The sequence below is a fragment of the Heptranchias perlo genome, chromosome 26 (assembly GCF_035084215.1).
Source record: "Heptranchias perlo isolate sHepPer1 chromosome 26, sHepPer1.hap1, whole genome shotgun sequence".
In the NCBI taxonomy this organism is placed as follows: Eukaryota; Metazoa; Chordata; class Chondrichthyes; order Hexanchiformes; family Hexanchidae; genus Heptranchias; species Heptranchias perlo.
In genome coordinates this window covers 3,241,958-3,266,024 of record NC_090350.1, presented here as the reverse complement: position 1 = coordinate 3,266,024, position 24,067 = coordinate 3,241,958, and the positions used below count along the sequence as shown (strand labels likewise).

General features: G+C 45.0%; 1 protein-coding gene across 1 annotated transcript in view; it reads left to right on the top strand.

The window, feature by feature from the left end:
* The window catches only part of LOC137342472 (uncharacterized), a 70,296-nt gene extending 47,362 nt beyond the window's left edge, over positions 1 to 22,934 (top strand). The window contains exons 7-9 of the mRNA XM_068006363.1: positions 9,558 to 9,666; positions 17,368 to 17,590; positions 22,695 to 22,934. Coding sequence (XP_067862464.1) covers positions 9,558 to 9,666; positions 17,368 to 17,590; positions 22,695 to 22,934 — 572 coding nt within the window. The remainder of the gene's footprint in view (positions 1 to 9,557; positions 9,667 to 17,367; positions 17,591 to 22,694) is intronic.
* The last annotated feature ends 1,133 nt before the right edge of the window (positions 22,935 to 24,067 follow it).

The following is a 24,067-nucleotide window of genomic DNA, read 5'->3' as shown; positions in this document are numbered from 1 at the left end:
GTTTGTAACTGGGATATTGATTGGTGTGTTACTGGTATATTGATTGGTGTGTTTCTGGGTCATTAATTGGTGTGTTACTGGGACATTGATTGGTGTATTACTTAGATATTGATTGGTGTGTACGGAGATATTGATTGGTGCGTTGTTGGCGTATTGATTGGTGTGTTACTGGGATAGTGATTGGTGTGTTACTGGGGTATTGATTCGTGTGTTACTGGGACATTGATTGCTGTTATACGGAGATATTCATTGGTGTGTTATTGGCATATTGATTAGTGTGTTACTGGAATATTGATTGGTGTGTTTCTGGGTCATTGATTGGTGTGTTACTGGGCTATTGTTTGGTGTGTTATCGGGATAGTGGTTGGCGTGTTACTGGGATATTGATTGGTGTGTACGGAGATATTGATTGGTGCGTTATTGGCGTATTGATTGTTGTGCTACTGGGGTATTGATTAGTGTGTTACTGGGATATTGATTGCTGTGTTTCTGGGTCATTGATTGGTTTGTTTCTGGGTCATTGATTGGTGTGTTTCTGGGTCATTGATTGGTGTGTTTCTGGGTCATTGATTGGTGTGTTTCTGGGTCATTGATTGGTGTGTTTCTGGGTCATTGATTGGTGTGTTTCTGGGTCATTGATTGGTGTGATTCTGGGTCATTGATTGGTGTGTTTCTGGGTCATTGATTGGTGTGTTTCTGGGTCATTGATTGGTGTGTTTCTGGGTCATTGATTGGTGTGTTTCTGGGTCATTGATTGGTGTGTTACTGGGATATTGATTGGTGTGTTTCTGGGTCATTGATTGGTGCGTTACCGGGACACTGATTGGTGCGTTACCGGGACACTGATTGGTGCGTTACCGGGACACTGATTGGTGCGTTACCGGGACACTGATTGGTGCGTTACCGGGACACTGATTGGTGCGTTACCGGGACACTGATTGGTGCGTTACCGGGACACTGATTGGTGCGTTACAGGGACACTGATTGGTGCGTTACCGGGACACTGATTGGTGCGTTACAGGGACACTGATTGGTGCGTTACCGGGACACTGATTGGTGCCATACTTGGGTATTCGTTTGTATGTTACTGGGGTATTACTGATGTGTTACTGGGGTATTGGTTGGAGTGTGGCAGCGATATTGATTGGTGTGTTACTGGGATATTGATTGGTGTGTCACGGAGATATTGATTGGTGCTTTACGGAGATATTGATTGGTTTGTAACTGGGATATTGATTGGTGTGTTTCTGGGTCATTGATTGGTGTGTTTCTGGGTCATTGATTGGTGTGTTTCTGGGATATTGATTGGTGTGTTTCTGGGTCATTGATTGGTGTGTTTCTGGGTCATTGATTGGTGTGTTTCTGGGTCATTGATTGGTGTGTTTCTGGGTCATTGATTGGTGTGTTTCTGGGTCATTGATTGGTGTGTTTCTGGGTCATTGATTGGTGTGTTTCTGGGTCATTGATTGGTGAGTTTCTGGGATATTGATTGGTGTGCGACTGGGATATTGATTGGTGTGCGACTGGGATATTGATTGGTGTGTTACTGGGATATTGATTGGTGTGTTACTGGATATTGATTGGTGTGTTTCTGGGTCATTGATTGGTGTGTTTCTGGGATATTGATTGGTGTGCGACTGGGATATTGATTGGTGTGCGACTGGGATATTGATTGGTGTGTTACTGGGATATTGATTGGTGTGTTACTGGATATTGATTGGTGTGTTTCTGGGTCATTGATTGGTGTGTTTCTGGGATATTGTTTGGTGTGTACGGAGATATTGATTGGTGCGTTATTGGCGTATTGATTGGTGTGTTACTGGGATATTGATTGGTGTGCGACTCGGATATTGATTGGTGTGCGACTGGGATATTGATTGTTGTTATACGGAGATATTCATTGGTGTGTTACTGGGATATTGATTGGTGTGTTACTGGGATATTGATTGGTGTGTTCCTGGGATATTGATTGGTGTGTTACTGGATATTGATTGGTGTGTTTCTGGGTCATTGATTGGTGTGTTTCTGGGATATTGTTTGGTGTGTACGGAGATATTGATTGGTGCGTTATTGGCGTATTGATTGGTGTGTTACTGGGATATTGATTGGTGTGCGACTCGGATATTGATTGGTGTGCGACTGGGATATTGATTGTTGTTATACGGAGATATTGATTGGTGTGTTACTGGGATATTGATTGGTGTGTTACTGGGATATTGATTGGTGTGTTACTGGGATATTGATTGGTGTGTTACTGGATATTGATTGGTGTGTTTCTGGGTCATTGATTGGTGTGTTTCTGGGTCATTGATTGGTTTGTTTCTGGGTCAGTGATTGGTGTGTTTCTGGATCATTGATTGTTGTGTTACCGGGATATTGATTGGCGTGTTACTGGGGTATTGGTTGGCGTGTTCCCGGGATATTTATTGGCGTGTTACGGAGATATTGATTGGTGTATTACCGGGATATTAAGAGGCGCATTACGGGGATATTGCTTGGTGTGTTTCTGGGTCATTGATTGGTGTGTTTCTGGGTCATTGATTGGTGTGTTTCTGGGTCATTGATTGGTGTGTTTCTGGGTCATTGATTGGTGTGTTTCTGGAATATTGTTTCGTGTGTTATCGGGATAGTGGTTGGCGTGTTACTGGGGTATTAATTGGTGTATTACTGGGGTATTGGTTGATGCGTTATTTTGGTATTGATTGGTGTGTTACTGGGATATTGATTGGTGTGTTTCTGGGTCATTGATTGGTGTGTTACTGGGTCATTGATTGGTGTGTTTCTGGGACATTGATTGGTGTGTTACTGGGTCATTGATTGGTGTGTTTCTGGGTCATTGATTGGTGTGTTTCTGGGACATTGATTGGTGTGTTATGGGGACATTGATTGGTGTGTTTCTGGGTCATTGATTGGTGTGTTTCTGGGTCATTGATTGGTGTGTTACTGGGTCATTGATTGGTGTGTTTCTGGGTCATTGATTGGTGTGTTTCTGGGACATTGATTGGTGTGTTATGGGGACATTGATTGGTGTGTTTCTGGGTCATTGATTGGTGTGTTTCTGGGACATTGATTGGTGTGTTACGGGGACATTGATTGGTGTGTTACTGGGTCATTGATTGGTGTGTTTCTGGGTCATTGATTGGTGTGTTTCTGGGACATTGATTGGTCTGTTACTGGGACATTGATTGGTGTGTTTCTGGGTCATTGATTGGTGTGTTTCTGGGACATTGATTGGTGTGTTACTGGGTCATTGATTGGTGTGTTACTGGGATATTGATTGGTGTGTTTCTGGGTCATTGATTGGTGTGTTACTGGGTCATTGATTGGTGTGTTTCTGGGACATTGATTGGTGTGTTTCTGGGTCATTGATTGGTGTGTTTCTGGGACATTGATTGGTGTGTTACTGGGACATTGATTGGTGTGTTTCTGGGTCATTGATTGTTGTCTTTCTGGGTCATTGATTGGTGTGTTTCTGGGTCATTGACTGGTGTGTTTCTGGGTCATTGATTGGTGTGTTTCTGGGTCATTGGTGTGTTTCTGGGTCGTTGATTGGTCTGTTTCTGGGTCGTTGATTGGTGAGTTTCTGGGATATTGATTTTTGTGTTACTGGGATATTGATTGTTGTGTTCCTGGGATATTGATTGGGGTGTTACCGGGGTATTGGTTGGCGTGTTACGGAGATATTGATTGTTGTGTTACCGGGTTATTGATTGGCGCGTTACAGGGATATTGCTTGGTGCGTTTCTGGGTCATTGATTGGTGTGTTTCTGGGTCATTGATTGTTGTGTTTCTGGGTCATTGATTGGTGTGTTTCTGGGTCATTGATTGGTGTGTTTCTGGGTCATTGATTGGTGTGTTTCTGGGTCATTGATTGGTGTGTTTCTGGGTCATTGATTGGTGTGTTTCTGGGTCATTGATTGGTGTGTTTCTGGGTCATTGATTGGTTTGTTTCTGGAATATTGTTTGGTGAGTTATCGGGATAGTGGTTGGCGTGTTACCGGGATATTGATTGGTGTGTACGGAGATATTGATTGGTGCCTTATTGGCGTATTGATTGGCGTGTTACTGGGATAGTGATTGGTGTGTTACTGAGATAGTGATTGGTCTGTTACTGGGGTATTGATTGGTGTGTTACTGGGACGTTGATTGGTGTGTTTCTGGTTCATTGATTGGTGTGTTACTGGGTCATTGATTGGTGTGTTTCTGGGTCATTGATTGGTGTGTCTCTGGGTCATTGATTGGTGTGTTACTGGGTCATTGATTGGTGTGTTTCTGGGTCATTGATTGGTGTGTTACTGGGTCATTGATTGGTGTGTTTCTGGGTCGTTGATTGGTGTGTTTCTGGGTCATTGATTGGTGTGTTTCTGGGATATTGTTTGGTCTGTTTCTGGGTCATTGATTGGTGTGTTTCTGGGTCATTGATTGGTGTGTTTCTGGGTCATTGATTGGTGTGTTTCTGGGTCATTGATTGGTGTGTTTCTGGGTCATTGATTGGTGTGTTTCTGGGTCATTGATTGGTGTGTTTCTGGGATATTGATTGGTGTGTTTCTGGGTCATTGATTGGTGTGTTTCTGGGTCATTGATTGGTGTGTTTCTGGGTCATTGATTGGTGTGTTTCTGGGATATTGATTGGTGTGTTTCTGGGTCATTGATTGGTGTGTTTCTGGGTCATTGATTGGTGTGTTTCTGGGTCATTGATTGGTGTGTTTCTGGGTCATTGATTGGTGTGTTTCTGGGTCATTGATTGGTGTGTTTCTGGGATATTGTTTGGTCTGTTTCTGGGTCATTGATTGGTGTGTTTCTGGGTCATTGGTTGGTGTGTTTCTGGGTCATTGATTGGTTTGTTTCTGGGTCATTGATTGGTGTGTTTCTGGGTCATTGATTGGTGTGTTTCTGGGTCATTGATTGGTGTGTTTCTGGGATATTGATTGGAGTGTTTCTGGGTCATTGATTGGTGTGTTTCTGGGTCATTGATTGGTGTGTTTCTGGGTCATTGATTGGTGTGTTTCTGGGTCATTGATTGGTGAGTTATCGGGATTGTGGTTGGCGTGTTACCGGGATATTGATTGGTGTGTACGGAGATATTGATTGGTGCCTTATTGGCGTATTGATTGGTGTGTTACTGGGATAGTGATTGGTGTGTTACTGGGGTATTAATTGGTGTGTTACTGGGGTATTGGTTGATGCGTTATTTTGGTATTGATTGGTGTGTTACTGGGATATTGATTGGTGTGTTACTGGGATATTGATTGGTGTGTTACTGGGATATTGATTGGTGTGTTTCTGGGTCATTGAATGGTGTGTTTCTGGATCATTGATTGGTGTGTTTCTGGGTCATTGAATGGTGTGTTTCTGGATCATTGATTGGTGTGTTTCTGGGTCATTGATTGGTGTGTTTCTGGGTCATTGATTGGTGTGTTTCTGGGTCATTGATTGGTGTGTTTCTGGGTCATTGATTGGTGTGTTTCTGGGTCATTGATTGGTTTGTTTCTGGGTCATTGATTGGTGTGTTTCTGGGTCATTGATTGGTGTGTTTCTGGGTCATTGATTGGTGTTTTTCTGGGTCATTGATTGGTGTGTTTCTGGGTCATTGATTGGTGTGTTTCTGGGTCATTGATTGGTGTGTTTCTGGGTCATTGGTGTTTTTCTGGGTCATTGATTGGTGTTTTTCTGGGTCATTGATTGGTGTGTTTCTGGGTCATTGATTGGTGTGTTTCTGGGTCATTGATTGGTGTTTTTCTGGGTCATTGATTGGTGTGTTACTGGGTCATTGATTGGTGTGTTTCTGGGTCATTGATTGGTGTGTTTCTGGGTCATTGATTGGTGTGTTTCTGGGTCATTGATTGGTGTGTTTCTGGGATATTGTTTGGTGTGTTATTGGGATATTTGTTGGTATGTACAGAGATATTGATGTGATTGCTGTGTTACTTGGGTATTGATTGATGTGTTCCTGGGACATTGATTGTTGTTATACGGAGATATTCATTGGTGTGTTATTGGCATATTGATTAGTGTGTTTCTGGTTCATTGATTGGTGTGTTTCTGGGTCATTGGTTGGCGTGTTACCGGGATATTGATTGGTGTGTACGGAGATATTGATTGGTGCGTTATTGGCGTATTGATGGGTGTGTTACTGGGCTAGTGATTGGTGTGTTACTGGGGTATTAATTGGTGTGTTACTGGAGTATTGGTTGGTGCGTTATTTTGGTATTGATTGGTGTGTTATTGGGGTATTGATTGGTGTGTTACTGGGATATTGATTGTTGTTATCGGGACATATTCATTGGTGTGTTATTGGCATATTGATTCGTGTGTTTCTGTGTCATTGATTGGCGTGTTTCTGGGTCATTGATTGGTGTGTTTCTGGGTCATTGATTGGTGTGTTTCGGGGTCATTGATTGTTGTGTTTCTGGGTCATTGATTGGTGTGTTTCGGGGTCATTGATTGGTGTGTTTCTGGGTCATTGGTGTGTTTCTGGGTCGTTGATTGGTGTGTTTCTGGGTCGTTGATTGGTGTGTTTCTGGGTCGTTGATTGGTGTGTTTCTGGGTCGTTGATTGGTGTGTTTCTGGGTCGTTGATTGGTGTTATACGGAGATATTCATTGGTGTGTTATTGGCATATTGATTAGTGTGTTCCTGGGATATTGATTGGTGTGTTACTGGGATATTGATTGCTGTCTTTCTGGGTCATTGATTGGTGTGTTTCTGGGTCATTGATTGGCGTGTTTCTGGGTCATTGATTGTTGTGTTTCTGGGTCATTGATTGGTGTGTTTCTGGGTCATTGATTGGTGTGTTTCTGGGTCATTGATTGGTGTGTTTCTGGGTCATTGATTGGTGTGTTTCTGGGTCATTGATTGGTGTGTTTCTGGGTCATTGATTGGTGTGTTACTGGGATATTGATTGGTGTGTTTCTGGGTCATTGATTGGTGTGTTTCTGGGTCATTGATTGGTGTGTTTCTGGGTCATTGATTGGTGTGTTTCTGGGTCATTGATTGGTGTGTTTCTGGGTCATTGATTGTTGTGTTTCTGGGTCATTGATTGGTGTGTTTCTGGGTCATTGATTGGTGTGTTTCTGGGTCATTGATTGGTGTGTTTCTGGGTCATTGATTGTTGTGTTTCTGGGTCATTGATTGGTGTGTTTCTGTGTCATTGATTGGTGTGTTTCTGGGTCATTGATTGGTGTGTTTCTGTGTCATTGATTGGTGTGTTTCTGGGTCATTGATTGGTGTGTTTCTGGGTCATTGATTGGTGTGTTTCTGGGTCATTGGTGTGTTTCTGGGTCGTTGATTGGTGTGTTTCTGGGTCGTTGATTGGTGTGTTTCTGGGTCGTTGATTGGTGTGTTTCTGGGTCGTTGATTGGTGTTTTTCGGAGATATTCATTGGTGTGTTATTGGCATATTGATTAGTGTGTTCCTGGGATATTGATTGCTGTCTTTCTGGGTGATTGATTGGTGTGTTTCTGGGTCATTGATTGGTGAGTTTCTGGGTCATTTATTTTTGTGTTACCGGGATATTGATTGGCTTGTTACCGGGATATTGATTGGCGTGTTCAGATATTGATTGGCGTGTTACCGGGATATTGATTGGCGCGTTACGGGGATATTGTTTGGCGCGTTACGGGGATATTGTTTGGCGCGTTACGGGGATATTGATTGGTCTGTTACGTGGATATTGCTTGGAGCGTTTCTGGGTCATTGGTGTGTTTCTGGGTCATTGATTGGTGTGTTTCTGGGATATTGTTTGGTGTGTTATTGGGATTGTGGTTGGCGTGTGCAGAGATATTGATTGGTGCGTCATTGGCGTATTGATTGGTGTGTTACTGGGGTATTGATTGTTGTTATACGGAGATATTCATTGGTGTGTTATTGGCATATTGATTAGTTTTTTATTGGGATATTGATTGGTGTGTTTCTGGTCATTGATTGGTGTGTTTCTGGTCATTGATTGGTGTGTTTCTGGGTCATTGATTCGTGTGTTACTGGGATAGTGATAGGTGTAATACAGAGATATTGATTGATGTGTTATTGGGACATTGATTGGTGTGTTACTGGGATATTGATTGGTGCCATACTGGGGTATTACTCATGTGTTACTGGGGTCATGGTTGGAGTGTGGCTCCGATATTGATTGATGTGTTGTTGGGATATTGATTGGTGTGTAACTGGAATATTGATTTGCGTGTTGCTGTGATATTGATTCCTATGTTAATGGTTAATGATTGGTGTGGTAGTGGATATCTGTTGCTGTTTTACTAAGATATTGATTGGTGTGTTGCTGGGATATTAATTGTTGTGATACTGGGATATTGATTGGTGTGTTACGGAGATATTGATTGGTGCGTTTCAGAGATATTGATTGGTGCTTTACGGAGATATTGATTGGTGTGTTTTTGCGTCATTGATTGGTGTGTTTCTGGGTCATTGATTGGTGTGTTTCTGGGTCATTGATTGGTGTGTTTCTGGGTCATTGATTGGTGTGTTTCTGGGTCATTGATTGGTGTGTTTCTGGGTCATTGATTGGTGTGTTTCTGGGTCATTGATTGGTGTGTTTCTGTGTTGGTGATTGGTGTGTTTCTGGGTCATTGATTGGTGTGTTTCTGGGTCATTGATTGGTGTGTTTCTGTGTTGGTGATTGGTGTGTTTCTGGGTCATTGATTGGTGTGTTTCTGGGTCATTGATTGGTGTGTTTCTGGGTCATTGATTGGTGTGTTTCTGGGTCATTGATTGGTGTGTTTCTGGGTCATTGATTGGTGTGTTACTGGGGTATTGGTTGATGTGTTACTGGGTCATTGATTGGTGCGTTATGGAGCTATTGATTGGTGCGTTACGGAGATATTGAATTGGTGCGTTACGGAGACATTGATTGGTGTGTTACGGAGACATTGATTGGTGTGTTTTTGGGATATTGATTGGTGACTTACGCAGATATTGATTGGTATGTTATGGAGATATTGATTGGTGTGTTATGGAGATATTGATTGGTGTGTTATGGAGATATTGATTGGTGTGTTATTGGGATATTGATTGGTGTGTTACTAGGATATTGATTGGTGTGTTGCTGGGATTGTGATTGGTGTGCTATGGAGATATTGATTGGTGTGCTATGGAGATATTGATTGGTGTGCTATGGAGATATTGATTGGTGTGTTACGGAGATATTGATTGGTGCTTTACGGAGATATTGATTGGTGTGTCATGGAAATATTGATTGGTGTGTCACGGAAATATTGATTGGTGTGTTCCTGGGACATTGATTGGTGTGTTACTGGGATATTGATTGGTGCAATACTGGGATATTGATTGGTGTGTTACTGGAATATTGATCGGTATGTTACTGGAATATTGATCGGTGTGTTGCTGGGATATTGATCGTGTGTTGCTGGGATATTGATCGGTGTGTTACGGGGATATTGACTGGTGTGTTACGGGGATATTGATTGGTGTGTTACGGGGATATTGATTGGTGTGTTACTGGCATATTGATTGGTGTGTTACTGGGATATTTATTGGTGTGTAACTGGGATATTGATCGTGTTGTCAAATTCATTACTTTATCAGTAAACGAATGGGAAGAAAGAACAAAGAAAGTTGTAGAAGAGATTTGCGAGAATCTGGAGAATGTGAACTACGTTGACTCCGATGAAAAGGAACTGCTCGACTCTCTGAAGTATGTACGGTACAAAATGAGGTGTCAACAGAAAACACCAGAGTATTGAGAACTCCCCAATCCGTTTTCATGTGTCCAACTCAATTAATTTCATATTTTTATATCATTTTTCTTTGTTTTTATTTGGTCAGGTTCCAGTTGTGTGATCCAGTTAGGTGCAATATTGGATAACCTTGGTGCCTGCTCGCTGCCTCCTTCAGTCACTTGTTCAGCCAGTTGTTCCTGAGTGTCTGCAGCCAGAACGCACCTCCCCTTTAAAAAGGTGCTGGCTGCCTTTAAGTAGTGCCATGGACCACCGATATTGTATCCCTCCCCCCCCCCCCCATATAGGCGTACAACCAGCACGAATATTACTTGCTGCCTGCATTGACTATGTGGGGGGCAGTACGCTGCCCGCCCTCTGCACACCTATTTGAGCTCGATCGAATTTCTCGGCCTCTTTCTCTGAATATATTTACATCCTGTGAAAGGTTTTTTTTCACATTTCCTTTATTACTTTCTTTAGATCCCTTTATGGTTTTTTAAAGCTCTCCTCGTCTGCGTGATTTCCACTTTTCCTTGCATTTGTGTAAACCTTTTCTTTTAGCTTAATTCTGTCTCTTACCTCGTTTGTCGACCATGGTTCATGATCTGCACAAGTGGAGCCTTTGCCTTTTCGGGGTAAGTACTGGTTTTGTATCACACTAAATACTTCCCACTGTTTGTCTGTACATTTACCCGTTAACAGCTCAGCCCAGTTTACTGCGGTCAGTTTATTTCTCATCCCTTTGAAGTTTGCCTCACTTAAATTTAATACCAAGGTTTGTGAATCTCTTCTCCCTCTCAAACCTGATCTCAAATTCAATCACATTGTGGTCAATATTCGCAACATGTTCCCTTTCCATCAGATTGTTCACTAAATCTGGTTCGTTACTCATCACTAAATCCAGTATCGCCTGTTCCCTTGTCAGTTCTAAATCATATTGTTCTAGAAAACTGTCCTGAATTCATTCTAGAAATGTATTGCCTTTACTACTTGAGCTGTTCTGCTTCTCCCAGTCCAAATGAAAATTAAAATCTCCCATTATACCCACTTTGTTTCTCCAACATGCCTCCCTGATCTCTGTATTTATAAATCCCCCCACTACATCACTACTTTCAGAAGGTCTGTAGACAACTCCCACCAGAGTCTTGCATCCTTTGATGTTCCTTAGTTCTACCCACTGTCTGATCACCCTCACTAATGTCCTTTCTTTCTACTGCTGTATCAATATTGCTCCTCCTCCTTTCCCAACTTCCCAGTCCTTTCCATAGTTCCCATAGCCTGGAATATTTAGCTTCCAGTCTTGCCCATAAGAACATAAGAAATAGGAGCAGGAGTGCCTGCTCCGCTGTCCAATAAGATCATGGCTGACCTTCGACCTCAACTCAACTTTCCCGCCCAATCCCCAGATCCCTTGATTTCCCCGAGAGACCAAAAATCTATCGATCTCAGCCTTGAATATACTCAATGACTGAGCATCCACAGCCCTCTGGGGTAGAGAATTCCAAACATTCACCACCCTCTGAGTGAAGAAATTCCTCCTCATCTCAGTCCTAAATGGCCGACCCCTTATCCTGAGACTATGCCCCCTATTTCTAGACTCTCCAGCCAGGGGAAACAGCTTCTCAGCATCTACCCTATCAAGCCCTCTAAGAATTTTATACGTTTCAGTGAGATCATCTCTCATTCTTCTAAACTCCAGAGAGTATAGGCCCATTCTACTCAATCTCTCCTCATCCCGGGAAACAATCCAGTGAGCCTTTGTTACACTGCCTCTAAGACAAAGCCCTGTACAATTGTAGCAAGACTTCCTTACTCTTGTACTCCAACCCCCTTGCAACAAAGGCCAACATACCATTTGCCTTCCTATTTGCTTGCTGTACCTGCATGTTAACTTCCTGTGCTTTGTGTACAAGGAAACCTGAAACTCTCTGAACACCAACATTTAATAGTTTCTCACCATTTAAAGAATATTCTGTTTTTCTATTCTTCCTACCAAAGTGGTACCTACCTACGTCATATTTCCCCACATTATGATCCATCTGCCACCTTCTCGCCCACTCACTTAACCTGTCTATATCCCTTTGCAGACTCTTTGTGTCCTCCTCACAGCTTACTTTCCCACCTAGCTTTGTATCATCAGCAAACTTGGATACATTACACTCGGTCCCTTCATCTAAGTCATTCATGTAGATTGTAAATAGCTGAGGCCCGAGCACTGATCTTTGCGGCACCCCACTAGTTACAGCCTGCCAACCTGAAAATGACCCTTTTATTCCTACTCTCTGTTTTCTGTCCATTAACCAATCCTCTATCCATGCTAATATATTATACCATGAGCCCTTATCATGTGTAATAACCTTTTGTGTTGCACCTTATCGAATACCTTTTGAAAATCCAACTTTATTACATCTACTGGCTCCCCTTTATCTACCCTGCCAGTTACATCCTCATAAAACTCTAATAAATTTGTCAAACACGATTTCACTTTCATAAAACCATGTTGACTCTGCCTCATCATATTATGATTTTCTAAGTGCCCTGTTCCTTAATAATGGATTCCAGCATTTTCCTGACAACTGATGTCAGGCTAACTGGGCTGTACTTCCCTGTTTTCTCTCTCCCTCCTTTCATAGAATCATAGAAAACTTACGGCACAGAAGGAGGCCATTTGGCCCATCGTGTCCGTGCCGGCCGAAATGAGCCACCCAGCCGAATCCCACTTTCCAGCCCTTGGTCCGTAGCCCTGTAGGTTACGGAACTTCAGGTGCACATCCAGGTACATTTTAAATGAGTTGAGGGTTTCTGCCTCTTCCACCCTTTCAGGCAGCGAGTTCCAGACCCCCACCACCCTCTGGGTGAAAACATTCTCCTCAGCTCCTCCCTTATCCTTCCACCAATCACATTAAATCTATGCCCCCTGGTTATTGACCTCTCTGCTAAAGGAAATAGGTCCTCCCTATCCACTCTATCTCGTCCCCTCATAATTTTATACACCTCAATTAAATCTCCCCTCAGCCTCCTCTGTTCCAAAGAGATCAAACCCAGCCAATCCAATCTTTCCTCATTGCAAAAATTTTCCAGTCCTGACAACATCCTTGTAAATCTCCTCTGCACCCCCTCTAGTGCAATCACATCTTTCCTGTAATGTGGTGACCAGAACTGTACACAGTACTCAAGCTGTGGCCTAACCAGTGTTTTATACAGTTCCAGTATAACCTCCCTGCTCTTATATTCTATGCCTCGGCTAATAAAGGAAAGTATTCCATCTGCCTTCTTAACCACCTTATCTACCTGTCCTGCTACCTTTTAGGGTCTGTGGACCTGAACTTCAAGGTCCTTCACTTCCTCTGCACCTCTCAGTATCCTCCCATTTATTGTGTATTCCCTTGCCTTGTTTGCCCTCCCCAAATGCATTACCTCACACTTCTCTGGATTAAATTCCATTTGCCACTTTTCTGCCCACCTGACTAGTTCATTGATATCTTCCTGAAGTCTACAGCTTTCCTCCTCACTATCAACCACACAGCCAATTTTTGTATCATCTACAAACTTCTTAATCATGCTCCCTACATTTAAGTCCAAATCATTAATATATATCACAAAAAGCAAAGGACCTCGTACTGAGCCCTGCGGAACCCTTCTGGAAACATCCGTCGACCATTACCCTTTGCTTCCTGCCACTGGGCCAATTTTGGATCCAACTTGCCACATTCCCTTAGATCCCATGAGCTTGTACCCACATCATGGGTACTTTTTTGACCAGTCTGCCATGTGGGACCTTGTCAAAAGCCTTGCTAAAATCCATGTAGACTACATCAAATGCACTACTCCCATCGACCCTCCTTGTTACCTCCTCAAAAAATTCAATCAAGTTAGTCAGATACGACCTTTCCTTAACAAATCCATGCTGACTGTCCTTGATTAATCAGTGCCTTTCTACGTGACGGTTTATCCTGACTCTCAGAATTGATTCCAATAATTTGCCCACCACCGAGGTTAGACTGACTGGCCTGTAATTACTCGGTCTATCCCTTGCTTCCTTTTTAAACAACGGCACAATGTTAGCAGTCCTCCAATCCTCCGGCACAACGCCTGTATCAAGTGAGGATTGGAACCCTAAGATGTAGGCCAACGGGTCCATGGGATTTATCGGCCTTTAGTCCTGTTAATTTCTCCGGTACTTTTTCTTTACGGATATTAATTACTAATATTAAGTTCCTCACTCTCATTAGCCCTTTGGTTCCCCACTATTTCTGGTATTGTAGCTTGTAGCCGGGTCTCTGTAATGGCCACTACATTATATCCTGTAAGTTGAGTTTGTGCTTCTAACTCACTTGTTTTATTTCTTATGCTATGTACATTCATGTACAGAATTTTTCTCTGGGTAACTGTCCCCACCCTGCCCTTATGTCCTGATGGTCTTTTTTTCATTCTTTTTGACTTAACAGTGTGGATTTTCCCCTCCCAGCCCCATTAACTCGTTTAAATCTTTCCCCACTGCCCTATTTACCCTGGCCCTAAAGACACGGGTGCCATCCCTGGCCCCAAAAGTGGGACAAGGAAGGAGAGCCAGCATGACCTGGTTGTGTGGGAGATGGAGAGAATGTGTCGATGCACAGGGGTTGGAGAGGGGTGCAGTGAGCCCAGAGGGGCAGTGTGCCACTGTGAGCTGGGTCTGGTGTGAGGGGGTGGAACAGTGACTATTGAGGTAACGTCACCGTGGGCCATAATTTGCTGTCAAAATAACAGTGAGGTTAATGGCGCTCATCGTTAATTGTGCGCAAATACCACAGCGATTTCAGGCGAGGGACAGATGCGCGGTTAATCACGGAAATCCAAAAGTTTCTGCCAACAGCTGTGGGAAAACGGTATCTCGCTGTCTGCCTCACCATTGAAATACATTGAACGGCGAGAAGTTCCTGTATTTTCACGGTAGATACGAAGCAAACTCACCACAGAAAGTTAAGTCTTGTCCATTTCAGTCTAAGGACCCTTTTGATGACATAATAAATGTTAATTACTGCCAGTCAACCTCTCTGGCACTGAAAATTAACTATTACACGTGTGGAGTCTCATTCCTTCAACTTTTAATTGTTGTTGGAGATTTAAAAAATAAAATTTAAAAGTTTTAAATTTGTTTTCACTTTTTCCATCTCTTTTTTTTTCTCTCCCTTAATCCAGTCTTTCTTTCCCTCTCTTTATTTCTCTTTCTGTACCTGATTTGACATTGAATTCACCCACTCTGACTTACACTTCCTTCTCAGTCCTTGTGCTGTTAATTTCACAATCCTTCAATCTGATTGGTTAAGGAGATACCCAGTTGCTTGCCCTGTTCACTCAGGTCCCAGATGCCCTGTTTCCCTCACTGTCCCATTATCACCACACACTTCCAGCAATTTGCTGCGCAAAATATCATGGAGATTAAATGTGTAAAGGCAAGTCTAACTAACGGCAGGCACTGTTAGATGTCCTGCTACAGCAAATTATGGCCCAATATTTTTCTGTTAATTGTGAAGTAGGAAAGTGTTTAAAATTAATGCCTTTCCAGGTGAGCCCCCGACCCACTCACCCTGAATGCAGCCCTAATTGGCAAACACACGGGGCAGGAACATCTGGACCGAGTATGAATTATTCTACAATGGAACCAACGGTCAGCAACTGAGTTCAATTAGGGATTAGGCATTTTTTTAAAACAAAGAAAATGGATATAAATGTTTGTCTCCCAATTATGGATTGTTGGCTGATCAATTTTAAAATACAAATGGAAATAATAATTCCGAAATGGCAAGTGGAGCTTTCCAAAAATTGCAACGGGCCATGTTAATTTCAGATTCCAAATTACTGGAAAATGCACCAACGTGAAGTGTCAAGATGTAAAATGGCCTCCCATTAACCTGACAGATAAACTGTATGAATTCAACATTTGCATTTCACCCTCAGCCTTTCACGTACCGTTCGCCAGGAATTTCCTCAGCACTGCTCCTCCTCCACCGCTGTGTTTCTGCTGCGCGTCCGGCAGTTAAGGCAGGGAGAACGCGGCTCTGAGGGAATTTCGGCTGTGTGTCCTTTTCTCGAGTGAAGGGACATCGAGAGTACTCAGTTTAAGTTACAGACCCCTACAACGACTTGTCGGAGGCTGATAATCAGGGGTGTTCTTGAGTTGTCAGCTTCATTTTACTTGTTTCCCGGAAACATTGATTTTACTGGTAGCTAATGGGAGTATCTGCATGTTAGATGGGAACCCCCCCACCCCACAAAAACACTTTGAAACCCAAATCACCAACTCACCAATGAGTGAATCCAGTCCTGTTCTTCACAGGTTCTCTTAGATTCCACAATATTACCAGTTGGAACACAAAACCTCTGTCACAGCGAGAACCCAGCTGTGGTGACGATAAGAAGCCAGCAAGTTCCTCCTACCTGGGATGGCTCCCCCCCTCCCTCCCCCACCCACAGTTCTTCATCAGTTGATGCTCTTGACCTCACTGAGGTAGATCGTGACTTTGTGCGACGGTGTGAAACGGGCGACAGTGAGTCAGCAGCCCGTTTCCTTTACATCGCTCACCATTTTGATTTCCATTGACTTCAAACGGAGCTCCCGGATCCCAGATCCCAGATCTATCTCCTTCATTGCTGAACCTGCCTCCAAGAAGCTCAATTTCTTTTCATTCCAGCCAGCTCTTCTCCATTGAACAACTCTATAAAACCCAAGCCCATCCTTCTCTTCTAATGCCTCACTCACACTCCTCAACAGGATACAAAAAGCTTGTTGTCTGTAGGTAGCCTCATTTTCTCCTCTGTTGCAACTTTTCTTCTCTATTTAGCAATATAACACTCATCGTTGCTCCTCTGAATTTTCCTCTTGTTTCTGTCACAGGCCCATCCTCCTCTCTGTGATGAACATAAGAAATAGGAGCAGGAGTAGGCCATACAGACCCTCGAGCCTGCTCCGCCATTCAATCAGATCATGGCTGATCTTCGACCTCAACTCCATTTTCCCACCCGATCCCCATATCCCTTGATTCCCCTAGAGTCCAAAAACCTATCGATCCCAGCCTTGAATATACTCAACGACTGAGCATCTACAGCCCTCTGGGGTAGAGAATTCCAAAGATTCACAACCCTCTGAGTGAAGAAATTCCTCCTCATCTCAGTCCTAAATGTCTGACCCCTTATCCTGAGACTAGTTCTCGACTCTCGAGCCAGGGGAAACAGCCTCTCAGCATTGACCCTGTCAAGCCCACTCAGAATTTTATACGTTTCAATGAGATCACCTCTCATTCTTATGTTCATCCCCCACTCAACACAAAAATGCGGAACTACTCACCTGTCTCAGACATCCCTTCCTCTTAAACTCTTCTTCAAAACCCAATCTCGGTTTTAAATCATCACCAAGCCTGGATTCTCGCTGTGACAGAGGCTCCCTGATTATGTGGACTTCTCATTTTCTCTCATTTTCAGCCTTTTCAGCTTTCTAGTGTCCGTCGGCCACGGCTTCACAATTAAAAATATTTTTTTAGCAGCCCGAGCAGGCAGACTGTTTGGACAAATGTGAGTCCCTTATTCAGAGCACAGTTGGGACGTATGAGGTGGGCCGGGGTTTCGTTAAATAACTGCTTTGTACAGATTCTAGCAAATCCACCAATCACTGCTCCTTTGTGTTTTTTTTGTCTCAGAAGAAAGACCCTGAAATTAAAGGACAAATGTCTCCGGGAGAACATGTACATCGGGGCGTTTGGACAGACGGGCGCTGGAAAAAGTTCACTAGTGAACGCAGTTTTACACGAGAGGGGTTTGCTGCCCACGTCATCGTCAGGAGCCTGCACATCAGCCGTGGTAAAAGTGCAGTCTGCCGGAGGACGCAAGTTTAAAGCAGAGATTGAATTCCTCACTGAGGAGGTAACGATCGTCACACGGCCTCATCCTGCTGCTCTCTGTTCACCATCTCTTCCTTTTCAGACTCGTGTAATAATCTCCAGTCACCGTCCAGTGACTCCCCTCCCCCCTCACACCGTCCAGTGACTCCCCTCCCCCCTCACACCGTCCAGTGACTCCCCTCCCCCCTCACACCGTCCAGTGACTCCCCTCCCCCACCCCACGCACTGTCCAGTGACTCCCCTCCCCCCCCACGCACTGTCCAGTGACTCCCCTCCCCCCCCCACGCACCGTCCAGTGACTCCCCTCCCCCCCCACGCACTGTCCAGTGACTCCCCTCCCCCCCCCCACGCACTGTCCAGTGACTCCCCTCCCCCCCCCCACGCACTGTCCAGTGACTCCCCTCCCCCCCCCGACGCACTGTCCAGTGACTCCCCTCCCCCCCCCACGCACTGTCCAGTGACTCCCCTCCCCCCCCCCACGCACTGTCCAGTGACTCCCCTCCCCCCCCCCACGCACTGTCCAGTGACTCCCCTCCCCCACCCCCACGCACTGTCCAGTGACTCCCCTCCCCCCCCCACGCACTGTCCAGTGACTCCCCTCCCCCCCCCCCACGCACTGTCCAGTGACTCCCCTCCCCCCCCCCACGCACTGTCCAGTGACTCCCCTCCCCCACCCCCACGCACCATCCACTGACTCCCCTCCCCCCCCAAGCACCGTCCAGTGACTCCCCTCCCCCCCCACGCACCGTCCAGTGACTCCCCCCCCCTCCCCCCCCCAAGCACCGTCCAGTGACTCCCCTCCCCCCCCCACGCACCGTCCAGTGACTCCCCTCCCCCCCCACGCACCGTCCAGTGACTCCCCTCCCCCCCCACGCACCGTCCACTGACTCCCCTCCCCTCCCCCACCACACGCCGTCCAGTGACTCCCCTCCCCCCCCACGCACCGTCCAGTGACTCCCCTCCCCCACCACGCACCGTCCAATGACTCCCCTCCTCCCCCCACGCACCGTCCAGTGACTCCCCTCCCCCCCCACGCACCGTCCAGTGACTCCCCTCCCCCACCACGCACCGTCCAGTGACTCCCCTCCCCCCCCCACGCACCGTCCAGTGACTCCCCTCCCCCCCCCACGCACCGTCCAGTGACTCCCCTCCCCCCCCCACACGCCGTCCAGTGACTCCCCTCCCCCCCCACGCACCGTCCAGTGACTCCCCTCCCCCCCCCACACGCCGTCCAGTGACTCCCCTCCCCCACCACGCACCGTCCAATGATTCCCCTCCTCCCTCACACCGTCCAGTGATTCCCCTCCTCCCTCACACCGTCCAGTGACTCCCCTCCCCCCCCCACGCACCGTCCAGTGACTCCCCTCCCCCCCCCACACGCCGTCCAGTGACTCCCCTCCCCCCCCACGCACCGTCCAGTGACTCCCCTCCCCCCCCCACACGCCGTCCAGTGACTCCCCTCCCCCACCACGCACCGTCCAATGATTCCCCTCCTCCCTCACACCGTCCAGTGACTCCCCTCCCCCCCCCACACGCCGTCCAGTGACTCCCCTCCCCCACCACGCACCGTCCAGTGACTCCCCTCCCCCACCACGCACCGTCCAATGATTCCCCTCCTCCCTCACACCGTCCAGTGATTCCCCTCCTCCCTCACACCGTCCAATGATTCCCCTCCTCCCTCACACCGTCCAGTGATTCCCCTCCTCCCTCACACCGTCCAGCGATTCCCCTCCCCCACCACGCACCGTCCAGTGGCTCCCCTCCCCCACCACGCGCCGTGCAGCGATTTTCCCCCTCCCACGCTATCCAGGGTGGGGTTAGGCAGTGTTAGGAATGTGAATTTTGAATCATAGACAGAAGTGACAGTTCTGTCTGTGTGCCAAGAATACACAGTCAAACACTTAGAGGTTTACTCAGTGTTAAATGTAAACAATTTTACAACACCAAGTTATAGTCCAGCAATTTTATTTTAAATTGCTGGACTATAACTTGGTGTTGTAAAATTGTTTACAATTGTCAACCCCAGTCCATCACCGGCATCTCCACATCAGTGTTAAATGAACAGACATACTCACAATCAACATTGAGATTACATGAACTGCGGTTGCAGTGGAACAGGTTACAGCCTGCTGAGCTCAACTCTCTCTCTCTACTTCTGTCTCTATCTCTCCCTCTCTTTCTGTGTCTCCTTCCAATTTCAAGGTGCATCGAGGACTTGGATAGACAAATATCATTAGAGTAAAGAATGGTTCAGAAATAGGGGAGATCGGACAGTGGGTAAATGCGAGGCAATCTAAGATGGGTTTGGAATGCAGGTGCGTAAATGCAGGTAGCGTGGAAAATAAGATTGGTGAGCTGCAGTCACAAGTGGGCACATGGGAATATGATATAGTGGCAACATCAGAGACCCGGCTCAAAGAAGGGGAGGATTGGGTACTTAATATTCCCGGCTACAAGGTGTTCAGGAAAGCTCGGGAAGGATAGAAAGTTGGGGGTTGTGGCGGGGGCGCTGGTGGGGTCGGGTGCCAGTATTGATCAAAGAAACTATTTTGCGCTGGAAAGGGATGATATAGTTGAGGGTCAAAGACAGAATCTATTTGGTTAGAATTAACGAACATTGATAAAGTGCCACATAATAGGCTTGTTAGCAAAATTAAAGCCCATGGGATGAAAGGGACAGTGGCAGCATGGGTACAAAATTGAATAAGGGACAGAAAGCAGAGAGTAAGTGGTGAACGGTTATTTTTCAGACTGGAGGGAAGTTTACAGTGGTGTTCCCCAGGGGTCAGTATTGGGATCACTGCTCTTTTTGAGATATGATGTGGAGATGCCGGTGATGGACTGGGGTTGACAATTGTAAACAATTTTACAACACCAAGTTATAGTCCAGCAATTTTATTTTAAATTCACTTTTTGAGATATATTAATACTTTTTGAGATATATTAATGATCTGGACTTGGGTATAAATTCATACTTTTTGAGATATATTAATGACCTGGACTTGGGTATAAAGTGTATAATTTGAAAGTTTGCAGATGACATGAAACTCGGGAATGTAGTGAACAATGTGGAGGATAGTAACAGACTTCAGGAGGACAGAGACAGACTGGTGAAATGGGCAGACACATGGCAGATGAAATTTAACGCAGAGAAGTGTGAAGTGATGTATTTTGGGATGATGAATGAGGAGAGGCAATATAAACTAAATGGTGTAATTTTAAAGGAGGTGCAGGAACAGAGACCTGGGGGTGAATGTACACAAACCTTTGAAGGTCGCAGGACAAGTTGAGAAGGCTGTTTAAAAAAATAGCATATGGGATGCTGGGCTTTATTAATAGAGGCATAGAGTACAAAAACAAGGCAGTTATGCTAAACCTTTATAAACACTGGTTGGGCCTCAGCTGGAGTATTGTGTTCAATTCTGGGCATCGCACTTTTGGAAGGATGTGAAGGCCTTAGAGAGGGTGCAGAGGAGATTTACGAGAATGGTACCAGGGATGAGGGACTTCAGTTATGTGGAGAGACTGGAGAAGCTGGGGTTGTTCTCTTTAGAACAGAGAAGGTTGAGGGGAGATTTGATAGAGGTGTTTAAAATCATGAATGGTTTTGACAGAGTAAATGAGGAGAAACTGTTTCCAATGGCAGAAAGGTCGGTAACCAGAGGCTCTATTTAAAGTGATTGGCAAAAGAACCAGAGGCGACATAAGAAAGAAAATTTTTATGCATCGAGTTGTTATAATCTGGAATGCGCTGCCTGAAAGGGCGGTGGAAGCAGATTCAACAATAACTTTCAAAAGGGAATTGGATAAATACTTGAAGGGGAAAAAATTGCAGGGCTGTGGGGAAAGAGCAGGGAATGGGACTAACTGGATTGCTCTTTCAAAGAGCCGGCATGGGCTTGATGGGCCGAATGGTCTCCTTCGTGCTGATTCTATGACTTTTCCCCTTTGAGTTCTTCCCACCCGTGCTCATGATCTCACCTCATTTCTGCTGTTTCTAGGCTGCACCAATCTATAGGCCTTTGGAGCCATAACCCATCACCCATATTTCCTGCACTGAGTCTCTATCAAAGTGATCCAGGCCTGCTGAATATTATGTTCCCAAAGTCACACAGCCAGAAAGCATCAATGCTTGGGCCAGCAAGGCATAAAAAGAGAACTGAATCTCCAGTTGGGGTTGATAAAGTGAATCTAAGTGTAAACATGTGCCAGCTGGTCTTGGAGAATGCTGTGGTTAATCTGTGTACAGACACTGTCAGCCTTTTTTGCAGTCTATCAATTAGTATCATAGTAGGTACAGCACAGGTTTAGGCCATTCGGCCCATTGTGGCTGTGCTGGCTCTTTGACGATTTTCCTTTCACAAATCCGTGCTGACTTTCATTTATTGGCCCAGACTTTTCCAAGTGCCAATTAATTTTGTCCCGGATTATTGTCTAAAACTTTCCCCACCACTGACGATAGGCTGACTGGTCTGTAATTACCAGGTTTATCCCTCTCCCCTTTTTTGAACAGGGATGTAATATTTGCAATCCTCCAGTCCTCTGGCACCGCTCCCATATCTAAGGAGGATTGGAAGGCCAGAGCCTCAACAATTTCCCCCCTTACTTCCCTCAGTAACCCAGGATGCATCCCATCCGGATCGGGTGACTTTTCTACTTTGAGTACTGCCAATCTTTTAAGTACCTCCTCTTTATCTATTTTTATCCTATCCAATATCGCTACCTCCTCCTCCTTTACTATTCCAATGGCAGCATCCTCTTCTCTAGTGAAGACCGATATGAAGTATTCATTTAGTGTCTCTAAGATTTAATTACAGAACATAATATAAATTAATTAAATAAATTATTTTCATACAAGATAGATTCCTTTACCAATTCTTGATCTTGATCTCTAACAGTAGAGTGATTTAGATAGGATGGGGTTGGGTAGAGTTTGGTTCGATAGTCCTGTTTGATGTTCTGAGTGGGCTGTGAAGGTGAGGCATGTTTTGGCGCTGATTACTGCGTTTATGGTCCTGTCTCGAAGGACATTGATTTTGATATGATGTAATTGGGAAACTTTCTGTACATGAAGATTAAGTAAAAGTAAACACAGAAATCTGAAATGGAAATGACTCTTATTGCAGGAGTGGAATGAAGAACTGAAAGTTCTGGTCAAGTTGTGTGAGAAGGAGGAGAATAGTGACACTGATGATGATGAAGATGGAGATACAAAAGAATTTGAAATGGCAGAGAAAAAACTGAAAACTGTTTATGGAGATTGCGGTCTGGGGAAGAGCCATGAGGAACTGTTAAAAATGAAGATTTATCGAGAAATCCCCAAAAACAACAAGAAATCTTTATCTGAAGACACTGTGAGTACTTAATTGAGCAATGACGTTCAAAAGGGAACTGGAAGAGTTTCAGAATTTACTTTCACTGCTGTCCTGTTGGTATTTTTTGAACAAGACTGAAGAATCAGAGTTAGTGTGTTGTATCCCTGTCTTCTACTGGTTGTGAGCACAGTAAACAGTAGTAAAAAGAGGGGTGGGGCCGATTAGGGACCATCAAGGAGATCTACTCATGGAGGCAGAGGGGATGGCCGAGGTATTAAATGAGTACTTTACCAAGGAAGAAGATGGTGCAAGAGTCTCGGTAAAAGAAGATGTAGTTGGGATACTGGATGGGCTAAAAATTGATAAAGAAGAGGTACTTGAAAGGCTGGCTATACTTAAAGTAGATAAATCACCCAGTCCAGATGGGATGCATCTTAGGTTGCTGAGGGAAGTAAGGGTGGAAATTGCGGAGATACTGGCCATAATCTTCCAAACATCCGTAGATACGGGGGTGGTGCCAGAGGACTAGAGAATTGCAGATGTTACACCCTTGTTCAAAAAAGGGTGTAAGGATAAACCCAGCAACTATAGGCCAGTCAGTTTAACCTCAGTGGTGGGGAAACTTTTAGAAATGATAATCTGGGACAGAATTAACAGTCACTTGGACGAGTGTGGATTGATCAGGGAAAGCCAGCATGGATTTGTTGAAGGCAAATTGTGTTTAACTAACCTGATATAGTTTTTTGATGAGGTAATAGAGAGGGTAGATGGGGGCAGTGCAGTTGATGTGATGTATATGGACTTTCATAAAGTGCTCCATGGTAGGCTTATCATCAAGATTGCGGCCCATGGAATAACGGGGGCAGTAGCAACATGGATACAGAATTGGCTAAGGGACAGGAAACAGAGAGTAGTGGTGAATGGTTGTTTTTCGAACTAGAGGGAGGTGTACAGTGGTGTTCCCCAGGGGTTAGTGCTGGGACCACTGCTTTTCTTGATATATATTAACGACTTGGACTTGGGTGGACAGGGCACAATTTCAAAATTTGCAGATGACACAAAACTTGGAAGTGTAGTGAACAGTGAGGAGGATAGTGATAGACTTCAAGAGGATATAGACAGGCTGGTGGAATGGGCGGACACGTGGCAGATGAAATTTAACGCAGAACGAGGAGAGGCAATAT